At 38.5% G+C, this 18,857-nt stretch overlaps 1 protein-coding gene across 2 annotated transcripts; it reads right to left on the bottom strand.

Moving 5' to 3' along the window:
* Window positions 1-299: 299 nt before the first annotated feature.
* LOC137056228 (serine/threonine-protein kinase pim-2-like) lies at window positions 300-3,605 on the bottom strand. 2 transcript variants are annotated; one of them, XM_067430248.1, is made up of 6 exons: window positions 3,423-3,605; window positions 3,172-3,266; window positions 3,039-3,089; window positions 2,402-2,783; window positions 2,126-2,305; window positions 300-1,308 (listed from the first exon to the last, which is right to left on the bottom strand). In XM_067430248.1, exons 1-6 carry the CDS (start codon window positions 3,541-3,543, stop codon window positions 1,217-1,219), a joined length of 921 nt encoding a protein of 306 aa, XP_067286349.1. In that variant the 5' UTR covers window positions 3,544-3,605; the 3' UTR covers window positions 300-1,216. The 2 variants fall into 2 exon arrangements, with proteins under 2 accessions (XP_067286349.1, XP_067286350.1); XM_067430249.1 differs by having other exon boundaries at window positions 300-939.
* Window positions 3,606-18,857: the final 15,252 nt, after the last annotated feature.

The following is an 18,857-nucleotide window of genomic DNA, read 5'->3' as shown; positions in this document are numbered from 1 at the left end:
CTGGGATACCTGTCTGTCTCAAGTCGGCTAAAGTCACCTCTTGATGCATCCTTGATAAAAGGACACATCCGGGGATTTAAACTATTCTTGGCTAGATGTAAACTTTGAAATGGAACAGTATTGGGCAGCGACTGATGACGTTTACCAGAAGTAGAAGCGTTCAGAATACTGTACGGTAGTAAAGCAAAAATTAACTATATGAATAAAATAATACTTGGAAAATTTGACTTCACTTTTCTGATGGATTATTTTAAATCAAATAACAGAATAAAAGAAACACATCTGAATTAAATGCCTATATTTTTTTAACTGAAGGGGTGTCAATAAACTGAATGAATTGATTGTAGCTACTCAGTTAGCTTAGGGGCTATGATGAATAATTAAAGCTTTGCAAATTAACAATTCCACGAATTATAAAAACATGAATTTAAAGGTGAAGTATCTAAAAACAATTCCATTAAATTTATGAGAAAAAATAAAAATTTCCCCGCAAAACTTTGTTCTCAATTTGTTCATGCTAAAAATATCAGTATTGCGTGAGCGTGTTTTAGCGTTTCCTGCAGGTTTCAATTTCTGTACAGACGAATCTTTTGCTTTTGACTACGAGTGAATCTCCAGTTGTCACTGATGATTGTCGTTTGGACCTTTCTGGATTACAATCCGCCATCAAAATGACCAGTTTAAATATTCCAGCTGCTGTGAGTAAAGATCGGTCGTATATAAGGCGCTATATAAATAAAGATGACTTGTCTTGACGTTTAAAATCAAAGCAAATGTGGCTGTGATGACTGATGACTTCTTCCCAGTCTTGCAGTCTCTCGTGTTCTTGCTCAGACGTGGACAGGCTCTGAGTTCTCAGTCAGGTTGGGGTTGGACATCAGGCTTCGGCTCAAGTCTCGAGCTCAAGCCCTCCACCAAGGACAGCAAGTATGTTGTTTCCTATTCAATACAAAGATTATATGAACAAGTCAACTCATGAATCATGATTTTTAGAGTTTATTACACTGTATATTTCCCTGTTTATTACAGTAAAGCCGCTTTGAAATGATCTGTATTGTATGAAGCACTTCATAAATGAAGGTGACTTGACTATAACAAGAACGCAAATTTGAAATAAGACAAATGATAATAATCCTACTCTGTCTGTTACACTTCCTCACACCTGCTGAAATCACTGATCGAGTGAATCTCCTGAACTTCTCCAATCTACAGAAGGTCATCTCATCCATCTATGTCGTGACATCTGCTCTAACGTTGGCCGTTTAGTTGGATCCCGGGCTAGGCACTGGCTAATCAGATCCCTGTATTCTGTACAAATTTTAATAAGGAGTTAGTCATTCATCTATGAAAACAGCATCTAAAACATGATTATTATACTGTAAAATGTTCTTCAGCTTTACTTTAAAAGTGAAGTATGTAGTTTCTGTCACACTAGTGGCACAGGCCGGAATTACAAAATAAATAATATTTTCAAAAAACCTTGCAACGGCCCCTTTTGTTCATTACGTCTTCCCCAACATCACAAACACAGCTCTTGTTTAAGGTTCAACATATTAGGAATACTTTCAGCGGTGTTGCATTTGTCTTTATGAAAATGTATCTTTCTGAACGGGAGCATGACTATGATATATCATTAGCTCTGTTTTCTGTTCACCATCAGCTCTGTTTCTGTTCAGTTTTCTGTGTTGGTTGATTGTTTGTATTGTTCTGTATTTTTACTTGTTATTAATTTTTTTTTATTTTTTCCCTTTGTTGCACTTTGGGATTCTTCGGAATGAAAATTGCATTATAAATGAAATCTATTATTATTATTATTATTATTATTGAAGCGTGCTTTGTATCACAATGCTTTGTTCACTTTGACATGTTCATGACCTGTGTAAGGTATAAATGCAGCGAATTTTGTTTTTCACTTCTTTAGCTAAATTTCTTTTCCCATGGCTCCACCTGCTACAGTAGCCACGCCCCAAACTCTCGCTATACGTTGAGCTATATATAATCTTACATACTTCATCTTTAACTGTTTCTGTTCAGAGCCTTTGCTTTGTGTGTGTGTGTGTGTGTGTGTGTGTGTGTGTGTGTGTGTGTGTGTGTGTTATCAATGTTGTCAATATGATTCACTCACTTTTGGATAAGTTGTGGTACATTAATGGAATTTTGGCTTCTCTGATTTGTTTCCAATTGGGAAAGGGATGAAATACGTGCACCATAGTGAACAACAGCACTCCTAGAGCCCACACATTTGCTGGTACGGCGTGGAAACGAGGCTCTGTTAAGACTTCAGGTGGGCAGTAATACGGTAGTCCTGTAAACAAGACATTTGCACATTGATGAGCTTTTTTTTTAAAGCATTTAATAATAAGTCACTACATTCAGGTTTTCACACTCTCAAAATGCTCACCAGCGTATGTTCTGCTCTCGTAGCCATCACTGCTAAATAGCTGACCGCAGCCAAAGTCTATCAGCTTGAGCTCCAACGTCCTTTCATTCAACAGGAAATTCTCCGCATGAATGTCATTATGAAAAACACCATGCTCGATGCAGACCTGTACTGCCAGCAGAGCCTGTCGCATGATGAACCGTGCTGTGGGTTCATACAGGATGGGTTTACGAACGATGTAGTCCCGCAAGCTCATGCAAGGCTCCGGGAACTCCATAACAAGAGTGAATTTTCCAGGATGTTCAAACCACTCGTATAGCTGTATGATGAGCGGGCTTATGGGTTTTCGCCTCATCATCAGCAGCAGCGCCACTTCTGTAACGAGAGGTTTGGGATGCCCAGGCTAGAGAAAAATATTAATCAGAAGGTTAGCTGAGTAAAAATATGAAGAAAATATATCACAGTATCTTTGAAAAAGTCCTTTTTTTTAAAGTATCTTTTTAGATACATTCAAAAGAGCCTTTTCAGCTCAAAGTTATTTGGTGCCTCTAGGCTTATTTGTCAATCACATTTACACTTAATGCTTTCTACGGGTGTATTAACTACAGTAATCTGCACTGAAACGACTAAATACATATTCAGGTTTTGGCCAACTTACAATATAGAGATAACGATTGTTTTCAGTCTTGCTTAACTGCTTGATGGCAACCTGCAACAAAAAAGAAAGTTAGTTTGAAATATGTTTTGATGCATTCAAGAGCAAAATGTTTGAACAATTCAGTCAGATTTACCTTTTTGCCATCAAATTTGCGTGTTCCCTTGTACACGCTGCCAAATCCTCCGGATCCAAGCATCTCTCCCACATTATAGAGAGACTCAAAAGACTCTGAAAAACAAACAGAAAAATATGAGAAATATATGACCTACAAAATTTTTTTTTTGAATATTTCCTCAAAACAAGCCATAAGCATTATTTTCAGTGAAAAACAAGATGACAATACTGTTTAAAACGATGTTGGAGAAATAATGATCAGCGATTTACCATCATTTAGCTTGACGCCGGAGGGATCTGACGCAGATGATGATGGCTCAGGATCAGGGGAAAAAGGCTCCACAACATCCACAGCACTACTGAGACAACAGCAGCAGACAGAACTCTTCATAGCCTTCCATACCCTCTTGAAGAAAGAACGAATTCTTTTCCCTTTCCCACATTCTGTAGGATTTTCTGAAATGAAGATTTTCATTTGAATGACGTCAAATTAAGCAACGATATAATGACATAACTTACATTTAACTTTGACATTTTCATCTGTAATGTTATAAATCCAAAGTAATGGAAATACTTCCAGGCTATCCTCCTGATTTCTAGATAATGCCTGCATAAATGTCCCAAAATCTTATTTTACAAATATTAGTGGTCACAATATAGTTATTTTTCTTGCTTTATCTGATCTTTTTGGCTTCATTTGACCAAATCAGTTCTGGTAATGGCAAATATAATATATTTATGTTATATTAAATACAATATATTTAAATAAACGTTAATTTTTAAATGCATAGCTATGTGTTATTTATGCCATAATAAATGTAATATGTAATATGACAGCCAGTTTGACAATTTTCTGTGTATTTGACAATTCAAAAGCAAAAAGTCTTGAAATAGAATTCTATTCTGGATTGTTTGCCGTCTGAGAAGCGGCTTTCTGTGCGCAAGTTTCGGGTGTGTGTCAGACAGCACAAGTACCACTGAGTTCATGGCTTATTGAGAATTAGATTTTGAATTCTCTCTGAATGTTCTGAAAATGTTCTGACGAATGTCCAATTAAAATATTTCTAAAACAAAAAAAAATGTCAGCGAAGTTGTGCTGAGCAACAGTAAATGTGAACGGACATTACCATGATAAAAACTTGAAGCAGTTATGCATGAAATAGCAAAATCTCTGTCTGTACACTTTACACTGGCCAGCCTTATTTCAGTCTCACCTGTTGAGATCTTGTTCAGGGGAGAAGCCTCCACGGCACCCTGAACATTTCGGCCATTAGAAGTCCCTGTTGGCTCGACAGGAACTTGACTTGGCAGCGGAGGGCACGACCAATCAGAGCTGTCAGACCTGCCCTGTTCCCTTCGGCTGTCCGATCCATCGCCACTCCACCTCCAAAGGACGTTGAATGAGCCTCTGCTGCTCAGGGACAAGGATGACATGATGCCCAGCGAAGAATCTGTGGAAGCAGTTCTTCTGGATCCGAAATGGCCTGAGTCGGGAAAATTTCAGACATCAAATCAGCCATTGAAAACAGAAATAGAAACGGAGCCATAACTTCTTTATTAAAAGCCTATTCTTACCAATGCAAGAGCATTTAGATGAAGTTGAAGATGAAGATGAAGAGAATGGATGTTCATCCTCATCTGAGCTCTGTTGGCTGTCGCTCTGCAGCGTCCTGTCAGCCTGACCTGTGGACACAGAAACAGAAAACTCAGACAGAGACAGAGGTGCTAAATGTCTACAACTGAATTCTCACTGGTAAAAATGCCATTATGACTAGCAACACTGGGAACAATTTAAGATTGCTAATATTAAAATTGCTAATTATTTAAGTTATTAACAGTTTAACTAATCTGTCATGGGCCGATCCGGACTGAAATATTACGGAGGTAGAGGTGTTAGGAATATTGTATGGTAATAAAACAAAATTATCCAAATAAAATTATCTTTAGGCTATATGAATAAAATAAAACTTAAAAACGTTGCCTTCACTTTTCCGATGGATTCTTTTAAATCAAATCTATGAAATACATCTGAATTAAAGACTACGAGTGAATCTCCAGTTGTCACTGATGATTGTCGTTTGGACCTTTCTGGATTACAATCCGCCATCAAAATGACAAGTTTAATTATTTCAGCTGCTGTGAGTAAAGGCTATAAATGATCCGCCACCTGCAGCATCCTCAGATGCGATACTACTACTAGCCGGACTCCTTCTTTATACAGATGTGACGTAAAGACGCAAAGACATGCTCGAATTTCCAGCAGAAACCCACCAGTACCACTCAAATTATAAAACATTATTACAAGCTTACCGCTGTGAATCGGACTAAGGTAAGAAGATCATTTTGAACACTGGCTGGTTATGAACTTGCTCAAAAATTGATTTTGTCTTATTGAGATGTTTTGCTAACATTACCATTAAATTAAGAAAGCGTTATTTCTAAATGTTCCCTGAATGTTCAAAACGTCCAGTTTTTTTCAATGTTTCAAAAATGCTTTTCTCTTGGTTAAAGGAACATTCTATTTTATAATTTTGCATTATGGGAACATTACTTTTGAATTTTCTCTGAATGTTCTGACGAATATCCAATAAAAATATTTCACACACAAAAAAAGAGAAAATTTCAGCATAGTTGTGCTGAGCAGCAGTAAATGTGAACGGACATTACCATGATAAAAACTTGAAGCAGTTATGCATGAAATAGCAAAATCTCTGTCTGTACACTTTACACTGGCCAGCCTTATTTCAGTCTCACCTGTTGAGATCTTGTTCAGGGGAGAAGCCTCCACGGCACCCTGAACATTTCGGCCATTAGAAGTCCCTGTTGGCTCGACAGGAACTTGACCTGGCAGCGGAGGGCACGACCAATCAAAGCTGTCAGACCTGCCCTGTTCGCTTCGGCTGTCCGATTCATCGCCACTCCACCTCCAAAGGACGTTGACTGAGCCTCTGCTGCTCTGGGACAAGGATGACATGATGCCCAGCGAAGAATCTGTGGAAGCAGTTCTTCTGGATCCGAAATGGCCTGAGTCGGGAAAATGTCAGACATTAAATCAGCCATTGAAAACAGAAATAGAAACGGAGCCATAACTTCTTTATTAAAAGCCTATTCTTACCAATGCAAGAGCATTTAGATGAAGTTGAAGATGAAGATGAAGAGAATGGATGTTCATCCTCATCTGAGCTCTGTTGGCTGTCGCTCTGCAGCGTCCTGTCAGCCTGACCTGTGGACACAGAAACAGAAAACTCAGACAGAGACAGAGGTGCTAAATGTCTACAACTGAATTCTCACTGGTAAAAATGCCATTATGACTAGTAACACTGAGAACAATTTAAGATTGCTAATATTAAAATTGCTAATTTAATCATAAGAAATATTTGTACTCAAAACACATTTAACAGATTATTTAAGTTATTAACAGTTTAACTAATCTGTCATGGGCCGATCCGGACTGAAATATTACGGAGGTAGAGGTGTTAGGAATATTGTATGGTAATAAAACAAAATTATCCAAATAAAATTATCTTTAGGCTATATGAATAAAATAAAACTTCAAAACGTTGTCTTCACTTTTCCGATGGATTCTTTTAAATCAAATCAATGAAATACATCTGAATTAAATGCCTATATTTTTTTAACGGAAGGGGTGTCAATAAACTGAATGAATTGATTGTAGCTACTCAGTTAGCTTAGGGGCTATGATGAATAATTAAGGATTTGCAAATTAACAATTCCACGAATTATAAAAACATGAATTTAAAGGTGAAGTATCTAAAAACAATTCCATTAAATTTATGACAAAAAAAAAAAATTCCCTGCAAAACTTTGTTCTCAAATTGTTCATGCTAAAAACATCAGTATTGCGTGACTACATGTATTTAGCGTGTTTTAGCGTTTCCTGCAGGTTTCAATTTCTGTACAGACGAATCTTTTGCTTTTGACTACGAGTGAATCTCCAGTTGTCACTGATGATTGTCGTTTGGACCTTTCTGGATTACAATCCGCCATCAAAATGACAAGTTTAATTATTTCAGCTGCTGTGAGTAAAGGCTATAAATGATCCGCCACCTGCAGCATCCTCAGATGCGATACTACTACTAGCCGGACTCCTTCTTTATACAGATGTGACGTAAAGACGCAAAGACATGCTCGAATTTCCAGCAGAAACCCACCAGTACCACTCAAATTATAAAACATTATTACAAGCTTACCGCTGTGAATCGGACTAAGGTAAGAAGATCATTTTGAACACTGGCTGGTTATGAACTTGCTCAAAAATTGATTTTGGCTTATTGAGAACATTTTGCTAATGTTAATATTAAATTAAGAAAGCGTTATTTCTAAATTTTCCCTGAATGTTCAAAACGTCCAGTTTTTTCAGTGTTTCAATTTTTTTTTTAATTTGGTTAAAGGAACATTCTATTTTATAATTTTGCCTTATGGTAACGTTACTTTTGAATGTTCTGAAGAATGTCCAATTAAAGTATTTCTAAACAAAAATAATAATAATAATTTTAGCAAAACATTTCTGAGCAAAAGTAAATGTGAACGGACATTACCATGATAAAAACTTGAAGAAGTTATGCATGAAATAGCAAAATCTCTGTCTGTACACTTTACACTGGCCAGCCTTATTTCAGTCTCACCTGTTGAGATCTTGTTCAGGGGAGAAGCCTCCACGGCACCCTGAACATTTCGGCCATTAGAAGTCCCTGTTGGCTCGACAGGAACTTGACCTGGCAGCGGAGGGCACGACCAATCAAAGCTGTCAGACCTGCCCTGTTCCCTTCGGCTGTCCGATTCATCGCCGCTCCACCTCCAAATGACATTGTACGAGCCTCTGCTGCTCAGGGACAAGGATGACACGATGCCCAGCGAAGATTCTGTGGAAGCAGTTCTTCTGGATCCGAAATGGCCTGAGTCGGGAAAATGTCAGACATCAAATCAGCCATTGAAGACAGAAATAGAAACGGAGCCATAACTTCTTTATTAAAAGCCTATTCTTACCAATGCAAGAGCATTTAGATGAAGTTGAAGATGAAGATGAAGAGAATGGATGTTCATCCTCATCTGAGCTCTGTTGGCTGTCGCTCTGCAGCGTCCTGTCAGCCTGACCTGTGGACACAGAAACAGAAAACTCAGACAGAGACAGAGGTGCTAAATGTCTACAACTGAATTCTCACTGGTAAAAATGCCATTATGACTAGCAACACTGGGAACAATTTAAGATTGCTAATATTAAAATTAAATGTTCCCTAAATGTTTAAAACATATTTATTTTTTCTTGGTTAAAGGAACGTTCTAGTTTATACTTTTTCATTATGGTAACTTTACTTTTGAATGTTCTCTAGATGTTCTGAAAATGTTAGACGAATGTCCAATTCAAATCTTTTCTAAAAAAATTAAGAAACTTTCAGCGAAATTGTTCTGAGCAACAGTAAATGTGAACGGACATTACCATGATAAAAACTTGAAGCAGTTATGCATGAAATAGCAAAATCTCTGTCTGTACACTTTACACTGGCCAGCCTTATTTCAGTCTCACCTGTTGAGATCTTGTTCAGGATAGACGCCTCCACGGCACCCTGAACATTTCGGCCATTATAAGTCCCTGTTGGCTCGACAGGAACTTGACCTGGCAGCGGAGGGCACGACCAATCAAAGCTGTCCGATCCACTCCTGGATCTGGAGTGGCCTGAGTCTGGAAAATTTTAGACATCAAATCAGCCATTGAAATTAGAAATAGAAATGGAGCCATAACTTCTTTATTAAAATACTATTCTGACCCATGCAAGAGCATTTAGATGAAGATGAAGTGAGCGGATGTTCATCATCATCTGAGCTCTGTTGGCTGTCGCTCTGCCGCGTCCTCTTCCTGTCAGCCTGACCTGTGGACACAAAAACAGAAAACTCAGACAGAGACGGAGGTGCTAAATATCTGGGAAGGGCCTGGATCTGGGTCGGGTCTGGCAGCGGATCGCGGTCATCAGAACTGGGTCCCCAAATCTCCTGACCAGCCATCTGAGAGAAAGCAGCTCTTCTGGATCTGGAACGCCCTGAGTCTGGAATATTTCACATATCACATAATGTTAGTTGGTCATTTTTCAATAATAATCAATAAACAATGTCAGTGATCAATGTCAGTGAACAAATATTGTTACCAGGGCCGTTTCTAGCCTTTCTGGCACCCTAGGCAAGATTTATATGCCCCCCATTTTTTTTTTTTTTTTTTTTTTTAAAACTATAACTTATAAAGCAAATATGACTTCCTTATTTCATGGGCATATTGTACATGCATTAATCGAATAATGTAGCTAGGTTTATTATCACTGAGATCACAGATGTTGGGGGCGTTTGGGGGCATGCTCCCCCTGAGGCATAAGTTCATAAAAAAGGGCCTAGTGACGCCTATGTTTATGACAGTAGTAGCCTACTTGATCAATTTAAACAGCTATCTCTGATGTAATGTTTTTTTTATTCAAATGAACTGCTATAATGTTCTGCAGCTGTAATAAATGAGCATGGCGTGTGGTCCATCCAGTACTAATATTCAGTGTAATGTTTTGCTCAACGTTATGATAGAGCGACCAGCTTAGTAGAGAACAAGTAAACAAGTAGACTAGCATACCTGTATATTTCGCTTTCTTTTTTATATTTCCTCTTTTTTCTTTTTACGATACTTAGCCCGCTGCTGGCTTTGACCTTTTCATGATGATGAAACTAAAGCACGCTGTAACGAGTAGAAATATAGTGTGGCCCCTTTAAGAGTTGCGTGCGCTCCCTGCAAACGAAGTCTGCATTTTGTGTATGTGCGCACTGAGTCTTGAGCTCCCATGTGTGGGGATTATTTTCTGTTTTCTGTTGGTAACAGTCATTTTGTTTTATTAAGTAATGCTGTGGACAGAAAGGGAGTTTGTGATGAGAGTTCAGCGGGGAATAAAGTGCGATCTGTTTGATGTTAATCGCCTCCGTGTCCACTCCAGTTACATTAAGTGAGCTATCCGCATTTTTCACTCGGACACAAGCGTTTCAACGGCACGGATGACAACGTTACCTGCCGCCCTCTACGTGATTTCATTACAGCAGCGCCACTATCACCAGGGCGACTTCACTCCAATCATCACAACTAATTATAATGCTTTGAAATACCAAAAGTGTGAAATATTAATAATGAAATATATATGAAATAACTAAAAAATCTTGTTGGGGCGGGGGCTCACTGGCGCCCCCCAGCTGTTTGCGCCCTAGGCGACCGCCTAGTTTGCCTATGCCTAGAAACGGCACTGATTGTTACTATAGTTACGTTACTCAAATTGAAAAGTTTTATTTCATATGCAAGGAATCAAATACATGTGATCACTAAGCAGAGAACATTGGGGAATTTTTAACCTTACACAATTTTCTTCACATTAATGTAGTCAATCATTGTACAACATCAAACCATAAACAAGTGAAAACCAAAAGCACACTCACCTCCTCTTTCACCCATCATGTGAGCCATCGACATCCTTCGAGTGCAAACTGCAATAAAAAACAACACAACACAAAACACAATACAATACAAAATACAATAATCTACAACTCTCCTTAGAAATACTGCCTCCCAAAATAAAAAAATTAAACAAAAAAATTTAATAAAACTCCAAACTCCTTCTAAAATAATAAAAGAATAATAAATTAAAAGTATCTTCAAAGATAAAATGAACAAAAATATAACTTTTTAAAGGATATTATCTTCCGATGTTCTTCAAGAATAAAAGTCTCTCCGAAATTTGCTTCAAAATCGCAAAATCAGCAGCACAGAAAATATTCTGCAAGTGCGTGAATTGGTCAATTGAACCAACAGATAGCGATCGGTTGGCGTGTGTATATTTGTATTCAGAATTCATATCACGCGTCGCTATAGCAACTAAAATGCACGCGCATGTCTATGGTATATGCGTTCAGAATTCATAACACACGTCGCTGTAGCAACAAAAATTGCACGTGCATGAGCAAAGCACGTGATCACACATCCAATCTGAATACTTTATTAAATAGCTACAAACTTAACTTTGACGTTTTTTTAAAATAAGATGTATGGTTTCTGAACAGTCATTATTAGGGCCCAAGCCCTGAAAGGGCGCAGAGCCCTATTGTTCTTCTAAGGATTATTATTATTAGGGCCCAAGCCCTGAAAGGGCGCAGAGCCCTATTGTTCTTCTAAGGATTATTAGGGCCCAAGCCCTGAAAGGGCGCAGAGCCCTATTGTTCTTCTAAGGACAATTTAGCTCTTTCGACTATTTGGGCACTTTCGGGGCCCTTATCATGCTCAAAAACTCTTGAAACTTTGCACACCCATCGGAATTTGCGGCCATCAGGGCCGGACCAAAGCTGGTACCTGGGCGTGGCAGGGGGGCTCGACAGCGCCCCCTAAAGTGGGGTCTGAAAACATGGTCTATAAATCAAACACACTTGCACGTACATATATGAAACTCGGTACACATATAGATCTCATCGGGCCAAACAACTTTCGTGCTCTAAATTATGTGTCAGCCCAACAGGAAGCGAGCTATTATGGGTTGTTCGGAAAACGCATGCTCTGGAATTTGCGATACTCCTCCTAGACGATTCACCCGATCAGCACCAAACTCGGTCAGCATGAAGGCAAGACACTGAGGATGCTAAATTGCGAGCAACTTTTTGATATCTCAAACGGTTAGGCTGTGGCGAGGAGACGAATTTATGGCGAGAAAAGGGAAACAGGAAGTGTATTTTAACTTCTGCATTCATTAATTCATTTTGATTAAACTTCAGCTGTGTGTTCGTTGTAAGAGGCTGATCACATGGATATGACTTTTGTGAGTCAAAGTTATAGCGCCACCAACTGGCAGCAGGAAGTGTGTCACTTTCAAAATGCTTTGAAATCACCATCTTATTTTTACCCGATTTACTTCAAACTTCATCAGTATAATGTCAAACCATAGCAGATATAAAGCTGGTAAGCACTTCCTGATATTGTATATACTGTTGCCACGGCAACACATCAAACTATAACATTCTTTTTCGCTGCTTTTGAGACTCTTAAAATGCTTCAAATTACATGAAACTCAACACACACATCAGACATGCTGTCCAGTAGATAAGGGCAAAGACTTAAAAACGGGCATGGTGGAGGAGCTCAGTAGCGCCATCTTTTAACAAAAGTAATGCAATCTTTTGTCAAAAATGGGGGGGTTAGTTTTATCTTTAGTCACCAAACTCTGTATATATATTGTTCTCTTTGAGCCGAACAACTTTCTAATTTACAGTCATTAGCTCCGACGAACAGGAACTGAGATATTTAGGGCTTAAGGTGTGAGGACCTTATTGTAATTGCTCAAACCATCATTTTTCTTTTCCCAAATGAATTACATTTTTGAGGGCCTAAACACGCATGAAAACTCATGAAACTTTGCACACACATCAGAAGTGGTGAAAACATACATCTGATATGGGTTTCAGAATTAGGTGTGGCAAAATGGTTCGATAGCGCCACCTGCAAAATTTAAATTAAGCGTCATTCGTGCTACGTTTCATGTATGAGTATGAAAATTCGGTAGACGCATTCAACAGCCCAATACCTACAAAAAAGACCCAAGGCGCCAAATCTGAAAAACCAACAGGAAGTGAGATATTTTGAATTTTCTTTGGTAAATTGGTGCAGTTTTTGCCTTTGCCAGGCGTTGTACTTTAACAAACTTCTACTAGAGATTGAATCATATCAACATCGTATTTGCACAGTCTAATCTAAAGGACTTTGTGGTGTTAAATTAGGAAGATCTTGAGTTTTCCCTGAAGGGTGTGTCCGTGGCGGCCTCACAAATGTTGATGTTTCGCCATGACACAGGAATTTGTTGTACCTCAGGCATACAATGTCCGATCTGCCTCAAACTTCACATGTTTGACAAGAGTCCTGGCCTGAAGACATCTACATTCCAATATTCAGTCAAAGTTACTTTCACCCGATTTACTTCAAACTTCATCAGTATAATGTGAAAACATGACAGATATAGACATACAAATGGATTCCTGATATTTTATATACTGTTGCTATGGCAAAGTGTCAGTTTAATTATCTTTTTGGGTGTTTTTTAGACTTGCATGCTTGAAATTGTGTGTGTGCGTGTGCGTGTGCGTGTGTTTTCTATACATGGGCTTTACAGAAGGTCATTCTGTTTTTGAAAAGACACATGTCTTAAAATTAATTATTTACTGATAAAAATCAAATTGATTTAAAAAGTAAATTTCACATGATTTTCTAGTTTATAAGTTGTCTGGATATCACCAGACCAAGCTCAATTTAAGATTGATCAATGAGCATTATTTGAATGACTCTGTATGCAATTGGATAGTAAACTAAACAGACTACTAAACTCGCCAATAGCGTGCCAGGTGAATAAGTCTGTGATTTGTTCCCGCAAAAGTGTAACAGAAGCAGTAGAAATGAATGTACAGGTTTTCAGACTGTGTTGCAGGGCGAAGTCAAATCGCTGGCAGATCAGGCTGGGTTTACCCAGTCAGTCTAAGTAAATTTTATAATAAAGTTTATAATAAACTTCCATACAATTTAGACGCGCATCTTACTCTTACCTGACACTAATATTAAAATCATTGCTGCAGTTTCTGTGATTTGGCTCCAATTGGTAATTTTGTAATTAACATTTTTTATTGGATGCTACAAATATTGAAATGAAAGCATGCTTAATTGCATAAGATTGTAAATAGCTAAGGTAGGTCAAAAAAACACATGAAGAGAAGTGTTAGGATAATACAATATCACCATTCGGACGGTATTCTGCGCTCATTTGAAATTGATGTGACATCATCTGACATGAAATTGATTAATTAAATTTAATTGATCTCATAGTTGTGACTGTTGTGGTTCGTAGTCATAGCAGCACCAACTGCTGCAGTTAATGTGGTGAATCCAACTTCATTTGTAGGGCACTAACAATATAGTTTTATATAATTAGTTTAATAATTGTGTCAATAAAATAAAAAGACCATGAATTAAATACTGGCCTTCTGGACTTACAAAATTTTGAGCTGCAAAAGATAGCTTTGCACATATTTGAAAATTACCTATTATATCATATTACATTAGAATTCATCTATATTTAAATTACATCATGGGTGTGGCTTGTGGTCATAGCGGCACCAGCTGCTGCGGTAAATGTGGCATATTTGAGCGATTTTAAAATACTCTCCTGTTTAAATGCATATTGCCTGTCTTGCACAATTTGCCTGAAGCCACCGGGGTGGTGGTGCCACCGGCTTGGGCCCGTCATCGCTGCTCGCAGCTTTAATTTGTTATTATTATTATTATTATTATTTTTTTTTTTTTACGCGACTATTTGGGCATTTTTGGGGCCCTTCCCATGCTCGAAAACTCTTGAAACTTTGCACACGCATCAGAATGCGCGGCCATCAGGGCCGGGCTGAGGCTGGGACCCGGGCGTGGCAGGGGGGCTCGACAGCGCCCCCTAAAGTGGGGTCTGAAAACATGGTCTATAAATCAAACCAACTTGCACGTACATATATGAAACTCGGTACACATATAGAGCTCATCGGGCCGAACAACTTTCGTGCTCTAAGTTATGCGTCAGCCCAACAGGAAGTGAGCTATTATGGGTTGTTCGGAAAACGCATGCTGTGGAATTTGCGATACTCCTCCTAGACGATTCACCCGATCAGCACCAAACTCAGTCAGCATGAAGTCAAGACACTGAGAATGCCAAATTGCGAGCAACTTTCTGATTTCTCAAACGGTTTGGCCGTGGCGAAGAGACGAATTTATGGCGAGAAAAAGGAAACAGGAAGTGTGTTATAACTTTTGCATACATTCATTCATTTTGATGAAACTTCAGCTGTGTGTTCGTTGTAAGAGGCCGATCACATGGATATGACTTTTGTGAGACAAAGTTATAGCGCCACCAACTGGCAGCAGGAAGTGTGTCACTTTCAAAATTGCTTTAAATCCCCATCTTATTTTCACCCGATTTACTTCAAACTTCATCAGTATAATGTCAAAACATGGCAGATATAGACATATGAATGGATTCCTGATTCTAGAAAAACTGTTGTCATGGCAATGTGTCAAAGTCCAATAATCTTTTTTGGTGTTTTTGAGACTCTTCACATGCTTGAAATTGCATGAAACTCAACACACACATCAGACATGCTGTCCAGAAGATGCAAGCAAAGATTCAGAAACGGGCGTGGTAGAGGGGCTCAGTAGCGCCATCTTTTGTCCAAAGCGGGGGGTTAGTTTTATCTACATTCACCAAACTCGGTATATATATTGTACTTTTCGAGCCGGACAACTTTCTAATTTACTGTCATTAGCTCTGACCAACAGGAAGTCAGATAATTTGGTTGGAAGATAACAAGAAGTCGAAAGCGAGCTCTGAGTTTTTACCTTCTCCTCAAAAGCGATTCATTCAATCTCCTCCAAACTCGGACAACATGAAGTAAATATACAGAAGATGCTAAAATGTGAACGGTTATTGGATATCTCAAACGGTTTTCCCTTAGCAAAAGGCTAAAAAAGACAAAAGAGAGACACAAGTAACTGGTTCATAAATAAGGCTATACTCCCACCTGCTGGTTATTCTATAAAGCACACTGTTTTTTTTTTTTTTTTTCAACACTTATGCTCTCACTTAAATGACCAATAGAGGGCAATATTGTATAAGTTTTCAAGCAAAAAAACCTTACCTCTGTGTGTGTGTGTGTGTGAATGGTTTTCTAGCCTGGTGGGGACTTAAACCTGAATGCACACAGACTCATGGGGACTTCCCAATGGGTACAAAAGCTTATAAATCAAACAGAATGAGTTACTTTGAAAAGGTGAAAATGCAGAAAGTTGTGTGATGGGTAGGTTTAGGGGTAGGAGCAGTGTAGGAGGACAGAATATATGGTTTGTACAGCATAAAAACCATTACATCTATGGTGAGTCCCCAGAAAAAGATAGTGAACCAGACATGAGTGTGTGTGTGTGTGTGTGTGTGTGTGTGTGTGAGGGGCAGGGGCGGGGGGGTGAAGGGGGGTGTTGTTGATGGGGGGATGGGCTGAGCTGATTTGAGTTGCCTGCAGCATACTTCAGCATTACTACTGTGTGTGTGTGTGTGTGTGTGTGTGTGTGTGTGTGTGTGTGTGTGTGTGTGTGGGTGTGTGTGTGTGTGTGTGTGTGTGTTGTTCTAGCCTGGTGGGGACTTCAACCTGAATGCACACAGACTCATGGGGACACATGTCACTGTAGGGGCCTAAATTGAGGTCCCAATGGGTACAAAAGCTTATAAATCATACAGAATGAGTTATTTTGAAAATGTAAAAATGCAGAAAGTTTTGTGAAATGGGTAGGTTTAGGGGTAGGGGCAGGAGGACAGAATATATGGTTTGTAAAGCATAAAAACCATTACGTCTATGAGTCCCCAGAAAGATAGTGAACCAGACATGAGTGTGTGTGTGTGTGTGTGTGTGTGTGTGTGTGTGTGTGTGTGTGTGTGTGTGTGTGTGTGTGTGTGCGTGTGCGCTAAAAAGATTACCTCTCAATGCTGTGCTTTGGCCTGCATTAAATGTTAAAACATATTATTCTGGGTTTGAATAAAAAAATAAATGTATAAAACCAGTTTATTTGTAGGGCATTGACAATATTGTTTTATATAATTAGTTAAATAATTGTGTTAATACAAATAATTATTAATAAAACATAAATATTTAAAAAAAAATACTAACAAAGGAAAAAACACATTTAATTGTCTTTTTCAACAAAAAGTAATTGGTGTGTGTAACTTAAAAATGAGAAGATTAATGTTTAAGGACAAAAATGATAACCAATGAGCTACCGGCATATAGAATAACCAGAAGTTGGAAGTGTAGCCTTATTTAGTAACCAGGTTGGATATGTCCTAGGGAACACTGTTTTGAAGATAAAACTATTGTTGTTATTGCAAAACAGTGTTTTCAGACAGTGAAATAAAAACAATGTTCTCTCACTGTTTAGATTTTGTGTCTGTCATTCCCCCTCCCCCCTCCCTCTCCCTCTCTTAGGATCACTGTGTGTGTGTGTGTGTGTGTGTGTGGAGGGGGTCTCTCTCACTCTGTGTGTGTCACCTTTTCTCTTGTGTTTTCATAATTTAACCCTTTCATATCATAGGCTATCACAAATATCTATCACTTTATTGTGAAAAATAAGTAAAAAACTAAAACATATATTATATCTTTAATTAAATACTGGTCTTCTGAACTTACAAAATTTTGAGCTGCAAAAAATATATTTGCACATAATTGAAAGTGATATCCTAATACTTTTAATTGTTTTCTATAACATGGGCTTTAAAGAAGGTCGTGCTGTGTTTGCAAAGATCACGTATGACACCTCTTTAAACTAATTATTTATTGATAGAATTCAAATGGATAAAAAAAGTTAATTTCACATGATCTTATTAAAGTGCCTGTTTATAATAAACTTCCATAAATTATATGCACGCATATTACTCTTACCTGACACTGATATTAAAATCATTGTTGCGGTCTCTGTGATTTGGCTTAATTTATTTTTAAGAGAAGTGTAAGGATAATACAACTTCAGCATTTGGACAGTATTCTGCACTCATTTGAAATTGAGATTTAACATCATCTGACATAAAATTAAAGAATAAAATGTAATTGATCTCAGAGATGTGAGTGTTGTGGTTCCTGGTCATAGCAGCACCAGTTGCTGCAGTTAATGAGGTGAATTCAATTGACTTTGACATAGTCCCTTTATTTATTTTTTTCCCATATTAAATGCCTATTGGCCTGCTGTGCACAGTTAAGCTGATGCCACCGGGGTGGCGGTGCCCCCGGCTTGGGCCCGTCATCGCTGCTCGCAGCTTTAATTTATTATTATTTTTTTTACCGACTATTTGGGCATTTTTGGGGCCTTTCCCATGCTCGAAAACTCTTGAAACTTTGCACACGCATCAGAATGCGCGGCCATCAGGGCCGGGCTGAGGCTGGGACCCGGGCGTGGCAGGGGGGCTCGACAGCGCCCCCTAAAGTGGGCTCTGAAAACAGGGTCTATAAATCAAACACACTTGCACGTACATATATGAAACTCGGTACACATATAGAGCTCATCGGGCCGAATAACTTTTGTGCTCTAACTTATGCGTCAGCCCAACAGGAAGTGAGCTATTATGGGTTGTTCGGAAAACGCATGCTCTGGAATTTGCGATACTCCTCCTAGAAAATTGACCCGATCAGCACCAAACTCGGTCAGCATGAAGTCAAGACACTGAGGATGCCAAATTGCGAGCAACTTTTTGATATCTCAAACGGTTAGGCCGTGGCGAAGAGACGAATTTATGGCGAGAAAAAGGAAACAGGAAGTGAGTTATAACTTTTGCATACATTAATTCATTTTGATGAAACTTCAGCTGTGTGTTCGTTGTAAGAGGATGATCACATGGATATGACTTTTGTGAGTCAAAGTTATAGCGCCACCAACTGGCAGCAGGAAGTGTGTCACTTTCAAAATTGCTTTAAATCCCCATCTTATTTTCACCCGATTTACTTCAAACTTCATCAGTATTATGTCAAAACATGGCAGATATAGACATATAAATGGATTCCTGATTCTAGAAAAACTGTTGTCATGGCAACGTGTCAAAGTCTAATAATCTTTTTTGGTGTTTTTGA

This window comes from Pseudorasbora parva, chromosome 21, assembly GCF_024679245.1.
Source record: "Pseudorasbora parva isolate DD20220531a chromosome 21, ASM2467924v1, whole genome shotgun sequence".
Taxonomy (NCBI): Eukaryota; Metazoa; Chordata; class Actinopteri; order Cypriniformes; family Gobionidae; genus Pseudorasbora; species Pseudorasbora parva.
This window is presented reverse-complemented; position numbering and strand designations above follow the sequence as displayed.